Below are 8,739 nucleotides of genomic sequence, written 5' to 3'. Positions count from 1 at the left end.
TGAGGCCACGCTTCTCCCAGGGGTCTCCTTGAGGCGCCCCCACCCCACACCCCATCCACCTGCCTCAGCCAAAGTCAATACGCCGGCTCACGAATCCAGAGGGAGACACAGGCTGAGGAAATGACAACAGGGGTATCAGAAAGGAGGCTCTCAGGAGAAGTGGGTGGGACACTCGGCTCCTTTACATTGCCACCCCTGCCGAGTCAAGTGTCTCCGCCCAGGATGAGATCTGAGGAGCATCCGTGCTGGGCCCGGAGGCGGGGCCAAGAGCAGGAGGAATCCGGAACTCCTGATCGAGAACACTTGTTTCCGGAGGGAGCTTGGATGTCAAAGTACGCAACGCACGGAATCCAGCTTCCGGAGTCTCCTTTTGTTACCGGGTCTTGGGGGGCGGAGGGTACTTCAGTGGCGATGAGGCAGAAGCATTACCTTGAGGCTGCCGCGCGGAAACTGCAAGAGAGCTGTCCGGGCCAGGCCCGCTATCTCCTGTAAGAGAGGGACGGGAGAGGAAACGGGAGGCGGGCGGCGAGATGTTCCCTAGTTTCTTACGGGTCTCTTTCTCCTTTACAGCTGGGCCTACAGCTCGACACACGGTAGGGAGAACGTCCGTCGGTTGTGTGTCAGGCCCTCACCTCCGCGCTCCACTCCATTCCTCACCGCGCTCAGCATTATCCAAAATAGACTCTGATCGACCCACTGCCCTCGTAAAACCCCCCCAAGGCTTCTCAGTTTCGTCATAGATCCACATTTTTTGCCTGACCGATTAGCGGTATTTGACACATTGATCAGCCCTCTCGAAATAGTTTCCTCATTTGACTTCCGTGTTATCACATAGTTAACCTCCTACCTCTTTTGCCTGTACTTGTCTGTCTGCTTTGCTTGTTCCTCCTAATTTCTCCAGTCACTATAATTATTAGAGTGTACCAGGACTATGTTCTTGGTCCTCTTTTCTAGCTACACTCACTTGGTGACAGTTTTCTATCCGATCTTAATGGCTTTTCAATTCTGTTACTGAGGACATCCAAATTTATATCCTCAGCACAGACCTCTCCCTCGAATCCTAGACTCATATCCAGCTGCCTTCTCAACAACTTTTGAATGTGTTAGGTCATTCAAACCCGAGTTTTACCCCCCAATACAGTTCTTCCCATGGCAAGTTTGCCTGAAACCCAAGCCCAAGGTAACTCCTCCTTAGAGTTAATTGGCCCAAAAACCTTGGGGCCATTCTTGATTCCCTAACAGCATTCCTTCCCAAGCCAATATGCCAGCAAATTCTGTTGGCTTTAAAATATATCCTAAATCTAACCACTTCTCGCCACATTCATCTTAACCACCACCCTGGTCCAAGTCATCCGTCCTGTCTTCTGGGTTATCGCCAACAGCTCCCATGCATTTCTAAAGGCTGTTCTCAATCTAGCAGCCAAAGTGAGGCTAATAAAAACCTAAACTAGATCATATCACTTCTCTGCTACAAAGTTTCAAATGAATTCCCATCACAGAGTAAAACTGAAAATCTTTTAAAAGGACTCAGGCCTTAACATCATAGGCCAGCATTACCTCTGACCTGCTTGCCCTTTGTTCATATAATTTTAACCACTGCTAGGCTGTTACACAGCCTTTGCAGTGGCCCTTTTTTCTGCCTAGAACTCTTAATTCTTGTCTGCTTGGATTCCTTCCTCGCTTCCTGTGGTATCTGCGAATGTCACTCCAGGAAGTCTTCTCTGGCTATCCCATTTAAGATTATAGCAGCTCCATCACCACTCCCTATTCCCCTTTCCTGTCTTACTTTTTTCATCCTAGCACTTAGCATTCTGTGTTGTTATATTTATTGTCTGTCCACAAATTGTCCATTGTTCACTGCCAAATCTATAGCACCCAGAACAGTGCCTGGCACTTATGAGTCACTCAGAAATATGAATTAATTTTACATTTGGCAGAGCTAAGTTACAAGCATGGTGCTTCGCTCTTTGTAGTGCTGTTGTATCCCTAGCACTTAGCACAGTGCTTACCAGCAGTCGTTGAATAACTAGATGGTGTGCCTCCCTTCCTTTTCAGCTACACCACCTTCACACTCTCACCTTTCCCTCAATAGCCATGCTTTCTTTTTCACTGCACTTCTGTCTGAAAGCCCTTTATCATAAATGGGTGCCATCTCCAAATACAGATAGAATTTATAGTCATCTGTGACAAATTTTGTCAAGCTATGCCTTTGAAGTGTTTCTGGCAGTCCGTGCAGTTTAATAATTTCCAGGGCATTTAAATGATATTATGTTATAGTTCTTACCAGCCTTATCCTCACTTGTTTAGGGCTCCCCTACAATTTTTTAAAGATAACTTTTGATGGTTAGTGAGTGCTTTGATTGCATAAAGGATCCAGGGCAAATCTGTCCTGTTAGCTTGTACTGAGAGAGCTACCTACAGACAAAGCCCTGCCCACAAACCACTAAATTGTGCTAATTATTTTAAAAAGAAACAATCACAGTAAAATTTGTTATTTTTTGATAAATGTGTTTGTAAAATAGGTGAGACATAAAGCATTTTTTATTTAGTAGCAAAAAATGAGCAACACAGGGGAATTACTATCTGTTGCTAAAAGGAGTGAATGGATAGAATTATAGTGTTTTGCAAAGTAAATTATTGCCATTTTATCTTTTTGTAAATTCTCATGTTTTGAGTTTGCTTAAGGGGAATGTATATCTTCTTATATTCAATAATATACTTTTTCACATTTATAATAAAGTTTGAGGTAACAAAATAGTCTGATTTGGTAAATCATGATTTTCATTTGTATAATTTTAGATGCTAAAAGCACTTTTGAAGGAACATGTCCATACTGTTTCCAGTTGCTGGTTCTGGATAACTATCGAGTGCGCCTCAAACCCAAGCCCAAACTGACACCCAGAATACAGAAACTTCTTAATCGAGAAGCAAGAAATTATACACTCAGTTTTAAAGAAGCAAAAATTGTGGAAAAGTACAAAGACTCCAAAAGTGTATTGGTAAGATTTCAATTCCAGTATGTATAAAGTAGAATTTTCTTTCACTTAAAAGGACATTAAGAATCAGCCTGGACATAACTCAGAGATTTGTTATAGTATATTTAGATTGTCAAAATATATACATAAAATATTTTCCTAGTGATTACTGTTTCATCAGTATAGCTTTTGTCACAATTACTTAAAACCAAACATCATGAGCTCTCAATTGTTCTCAGATCTTATTGTTGAGCACAGTTCTTTTCACAAATTTGAGGATTTCTTGAGCTGACCAATGTGACTTTGCCTGAACTGCATCTACCAGTAAATTATTTTTTTCAGTTAATGGTTGTTTTCTTCAAACAGCAGTACTTTATTTATTAGGTATCAGTGTCACTTCTTCAGTCATCCCCGCTCCATGTCAGTATGTATTTAAGTTTATGCCCAACAAAGGTAAGTACATCTTATGTTCATTCATGAAACCTTTATTGAGGGTCATCTTATGCCAAACAATGCTAAATATTGGGGATAAAAATGGAATAAAACAACCAAAATCAAATTACTTATGGTTTATTTTAGAGGTCTGTATCAGATATATTTTATCATTTTATCTACATTTTCTGTGTTAACATTTATCAACATTTCCAGTGCCTGTTTCCTACCAGGCACTGACTATGCTGGGCACTGGACAATATGACCCCTTAAATCGGGCCCAAGACTCTAATTAGTAACAGTTTGGATTGGAACTGCCATATTTAGGGGTTTACCAGTATTGGACAGGTAAATGCATTTTGCTTTGTCATAAAACTGCTTAACCTATATTCGGTCTCTTCAAAAAAAGGATAAAGCAAGTTATATTGACCTTTGATATATGCAGATGTTCCATTTGCATTTTCATTTGCTCATGAACATCAGAGTACTTCTCAGCTGAACTAGTTTGTGCTCATTTTGTCGAGGCCTGGGCTGAGTCCTGTGCAGTGTGAGTCAGATATGTCAAAGAAAGGCATTTAGCTAGAAAATGGGCCATTTCTTGAAAAAAGAATCCTGAAAAGAAAATCAGCCTCTAGAGCTGATGAAGTGAAGAGGTGTGAGAATGTGAGAATTCATTTGATTGGCTTTATAAATTACTTTAGACCTATAGTTACAGAATTACTAAGGATCTGAAAGGGTCACTTAAATGTTCAGTGATATTTTATGTTCTGTTGGGAAAAGGCTTGGAGTTCATCTGCAAAAAATACTAAATGTCTACTGCTATTATAAAGAACATCCAGGGGTAAAGGGTATCACTCCCAGTCGCCTCAGTTCTCCTTAAACATGATTTTACATGGAAAAACTAGAGATTTTGTTATTTTAAAAGATGTTTTAAATACAAATGTTTAGCCATTAATTTTTTTATTGGAGAGTTTCCCCTTTTAAATTTGTTTTGTCTGATTCCTACTGCTAGGTTACAAGCCCCCCGAGGGCAGCCTCAGTTACTCACCCTGTAGTACCTGGTGTAAACCCCTATGTATAAGAATTTAATGAACATGTAGTTTATTGGATTAAATTATAAGATATATCAGGCCAAATATTTCCTCTTTTTATGGTAGTTGATCACTTGTAAAACATGCAACAGAACAGTTAAACATCATGGTAAAAGTAGAAGCTTTCTATCAGCATTGAAGAGCAATCCTACCACTCCTACAAGTAAACTCAGCCTGAAGACACCAGAGAGAAAGACTCTAAGTTCTGCAGACCTAAATCATGATGTGTCTGGTTCTAAAGGCAAAAGCCCAGCACTGATTTTCAGGTATCTTGATTCATTAAGCTATTTGAATTGCCATTGTTAACTCCTGCATGTTTCTTCTAATTTTCTGCTTAATATACACTCCCTAAATTTGCCATGCAATTCTGTCCTTAGTCCCTTTTTTTCCTCCATACCCTTTTCTTCTTGTGTCATATACTCCCATATCTTCCATTCTTATGTCTGTATGACTTCCAGTTATATTCCTCTACTCTCAGCTTCTCCCTGGGCCTGTTCAGCTGCCTGCTAAATATATCTACTTCACCCTCCCCATATGTCCCCAGAGCTAACTACTCAAACCTGCCCATCCTCCTGAGTTCTTTATTCTGTGGATAAACATACCCATTCTGACCTGAAATGGAGAGTACAGTTGACAACTCCTACCACCTTGGCCCTTGTCCAGTTAGCCACCAGTTTCTATCCCACTTTCTCTCTCTCTTTTTTTTTCTACTGCTGTTATATGTTCAGGTCTTTATTCACTTTTTGCTGGGACCACAAGAATTTTGAGTATTCCTGTTTAGAACTCTTCTAGTCTGATTAGAAGCACCTTACTGTGAGGCATGTGGACCTCCAGCATGGCATTCCAGCCATTACTATCTGGTACCAATCTATCTGCCTGTCTTACTTTGCCTAATTCATACTATTTGTCAACAAAACTGAAAACTCACAGTTTACTTTTCTGCTCTAAACATTTGTTCTTGCTACTTCCTCTACCAAAAATTCCTATGGAAATCTAACTGAATAGAGATTTGTCAAATGATACTAAGTTAACAATGACTGGACATATGTTTTACTTTTAGTAATCCTCAACACTCTATTCACTATGATGGTCAATAAATTTAATTCCATAGCAGCTGTAAAAGGAAATTTTGAACATTTTGTTACAAAAGAGAAACTGAGTCTGGTAGTTTCTTGAACTTAAATAACAAAATTCAGGAAGGACCTGATTATCTCTGCTTACTGAATTTTTTTATATTGGGTTTGATGTTTATAAATTGGGTAAGAATTAAAATTTCAAATCTAGTTTTCTCTGTATTCTTAATTATTTTGATATTTGGTATGATGGAAATTCATCATGGAAGTTTCCACTTTACTGGATAAATGTAGATAAAAGAAAATTTGGCATATTTAAAATAATTCACTTGCATTTAGACCAGAGCGCTTCTTCGATATATGAAGGAATGAGACAGGTATTTCATATTTATCTTACAGATGGGGAGTTACAACAGGGATCAGACTGCAAACCCCAAATAAGGGTTTGGGGGATGGAACACAATTGGAGGGAATGAAATTGAACAAGGCATAAATCTACACATACCAGATGGGGAATCATTTATTGAGTGGATAATTTAGAGGACCTCCTCTGTGCCTAGCACTGTTAAAAAGCACTGGAATATACAATTAGGACCATGTGTCTGCGCTATGGAGCTTACATTCTGGGGGGGAGATACAATGGAATGGTACCTACATGTGTAGGTAAGATCCTTCGCTTTTGAGAAAGTAAGTGGTCTTGAGCTGAAAAGGAGAAATATGTTTTTAAAGTTCTTGCAAATCTTGATGTCAGACTTAAAAGGAACCCAGACCTGATGACACTTTACTTTTAGCCTTCTTTTTCACGTGTGATAGAATCTTCAAGAACCACTCAGTATACCAACTAAATGTTGCCTATAGCCTATTCAGTTAGGAGGAACTGTGCTGGGTACAGCCACGACTTGTATATGGCCATAATACAGAAGAGCAGAAAACGATTCTCGTAGCAGATATCTAGGCTAAGCAGGAAGAACACTTTAAATTGTCATTTGTCAGTATACCTAAGTGTGGTTTTATGTTTCTTTTCAGAACACCTACATCTGGACAGTCAACACCCACTTGCTCCTCAAAGAATACGAGCAAAACAAAGAAACGCTTCTCTCAACTGAAAATGTTGCTTAGTCAAAGTGAATCCCAGAAGAGTCCAAAAGTGGACTTCAGAAATTTCTTATCTTCTTTGTAAAGGATGGACTATGAAAATAAATGTTTAATGTAATTTCTGAAACTAAACTTAGAAAAGAACATTTAAAAACTTACTTTTTTTTTTTTTTGGACATCTTTAACAATCCAACTAAAGTGTCATGATTTCAAAACTGATTTTAATTAAAACAAAAGCTGATGTGGCAATAATGTTAAGTGTTAAGGAAAGAAAATGTCAGCTGTCTTTTAAAATCCATTTTAATATGTCTTAAGGACTGGAAAATCAGTCTGGTAAGAGCTAGTAGCTGGCACTGCACTGGTATGCCACCTGTATTCTCTGCTTCAGTGACGTGGCACCTTGGACCCAGGGCCTCTGCAGAGGCTCTCAACTTCTGGGCCAGGGGTCATCTCCAGTGGGGAAGACCTCTTTTTCAGTTGCTTTCTCAGTCCCGGACACTATGACAGAAGTTGAGCTCTGTTCTCTTGGCCATTTGGGACAGGGTCGTAGCCCCCAGGCCTGGCTGCAGCCTCAAAAACAAGCCTCCTCTACAACTACCTGGATGCCTGGGACCAGCTCCCTGGCTGCTCTTGTTTATTTTTAAAATACATAAAAACAAGCATCCAAAAGCAAACTCTTCTTGGCATTTTTCAGTGTGTATGGAGAAAATAACCTCATTAGAATGACTGAAATGTGCCTCCCTCACCAGGGTGGTTGTGAGGATCAAAAATACATGAACGGTCCTGTCAGTAGTAAATATATATGACATTGATTATATTAATTTCTCCTCCTTTAAGTAGCAGTTTTTTTCATTGTCATTTTCAGAAGGAAATTGAGACCTTTATGAGAGGGTCTACTCACTCCTTTCCAGGTGTCTATAGTCTTAGTACTAATTCAGAAAAAGGATCAAGTGTGTGTACTTGTTTTTCCACAATCACCTGCATAACTGTCTATTAGTAAAATCTGAACATTATTTCTATTTTGCATGCAAAGGTATGTGGGGCATTACTGATTCTAGATGATTCGGATACCAAATATTTCATTTGTACAACATCCTGTTGTTTCTTTGCTAATGTCTCACCATACATGGCATTTCATTTGCTCTAGTGAAGGCTTATTTCAAGTAACAGCTTAACTATCTCAAATCTTTTCTGGAACACAGATATACTTTTTAAAAATGACAGACTAGGACTGAATTCAACCTGTTTATTTAAAAACTAAATAAATAATTTAGATATTTATAGTGTTTCCAACCCTCTCTGCTGCTTAAAGTTTAAAACTTACTTTTCTCTCATTAGGGCTTGGTAAACTGAAAAGCCAAGGTTAGTAACCAGTTGGTCTCGTATTTGTGTGAAGTGAAATTACACTTCTAGTGTCAGTATTAAAGAGGGATGGTGAGGGTCAGCATTCTGCTTTAGTCTGAGTCACAGGCTGTGGGGCTGGGCCTTCCATCCTTTTGTGTCCACAGCATCTGGCGTAATACTTTGGTCATGACAGATAATTTACCTTTCTGGCTAACTTCACTCTGGAACACCTGTTTCTCTTGAACTCTTGCTCTTCCGTTTGTTTACCCCTCTCCCTGATCACCTGGGCTCTTTTGTAGTTCTCAGAACATACTATCTTCTTGCCAGCTTTGGGCCTTTGCACATGGTTCTGGAGACTGCTGTCTACTCCAACCCCACTGCATTATGAGGGGCCACTCGTCACAGTGCTGGTGACGCTGTAAGTTTCCTGTTTCTGATTGTGTCCCTAAATGCCTGTGAGCTCTTCGCAGGTCTGCGTGATTTCGCCTGCGCCTCCAGCACCTAAGTTTCCTCCCCGGCACATAGCAGCTGCTCTGCAAATATTCCTAAACTACTACATTTAAATTCAAATTCCTTAGCCTGCTTGTCCCATACTAGGTTTGGAACTAAGATCTTTTCCAGCCACGTGACTGGAAAGTAGATAAGCAGTAAAAGCAGAAACTCCTAGGTGGGGAGTTGTTTACGTTACCTTAGTTTCAAATGAAGGATGCCACCTGATTCTTGACTTCT

General features: G+C 39.8%; 1 protein-coding gene across 3 annotated transcripts; it reads left to right on the top strand.

The window, feature by feature from the left end:
• Positions 1-326: 326 nt before the first annotated feature.
• Positions 327-6,824, top strand: RMP24 (ribonuclease MRP subunit p24). 3 transcript variants are annotated; one of them, XM_039843063.1, is made up of 5 exons: positions 330-488; positions 571-593; positions 2,800-2,999; positions 4,565-4,764; positions 6,598-6,824. In XM_039843063.1, the coding sequence occupies exons 1-5, from the start codon at positions 412-414 to the stop codon at positions 6,749-6,751; spliced, it is 654 nt and encodes a 217-aa protein (XP_039698997.1). In that variant the 5' UTR covers positions 330-411; the 3' UTR covers positions 6,752-6,824. The 3 variants fall into 3 exon arrangements, with proteins under 3 accessions (XP_039699004.1, XP_039698997.1, XP_039699013.1); XM_039843070.1 differs by lacking the exon at positions 4,565-4,764 and having other exon boundaries at positions 327-488; XM_039843079.1 differs by lacking the exons at positions 330-488; positions 571-593 and adding an exon at positions 2,326-2,343 and having other exon boundaries at positions 2,844-2,999.
• Positions 6,825-8,739: the final 1,915 nt, after the last annotated feature.

The sequence above is a fragment of the Pteropus medius genome, unplaced genomic scaffold (assembly GCF_902729225.1).
Source record: "Pteropus medius unplaced genomic scaffold, Ma_sr-lr_union100, whole genome shotgun sequence".
NCBI classification, from domain to species: domain Eukaryota; kingdom Metazoa; phylum Chordata; class Mammalia; order Chiroptera; family Pteropodidae; genus Pteropus; species Pteropus medius.
This window is presented reverse-complemented; position numbering and strand designations above follow the sequence as displayed.

Bases quoted from the DNA above. Each gene is read 5' to 3' on its own strand.
- RMP24 (XM_039843063.1), top strand. From the start codon at position 412: ATGAGGCAGAAGCATTACCTTGAGGCTGCCGCGCGGAAACTGCAAGAG. The intron at 3,000-4,564 runs GTAAGATTTCAA...TTTTTATGGTAG, and splicing joins AAGACTCCAAAAGTGTATTG to TTGATCACTTGTAAAACATG. The intron at 4,765-6,597 runs GTATCTTGATTC...GTTTCTTTTCAG, and splicing joins AGCCCAGCACTGATTTTCAG to AACACCTACATCTGGACAGT.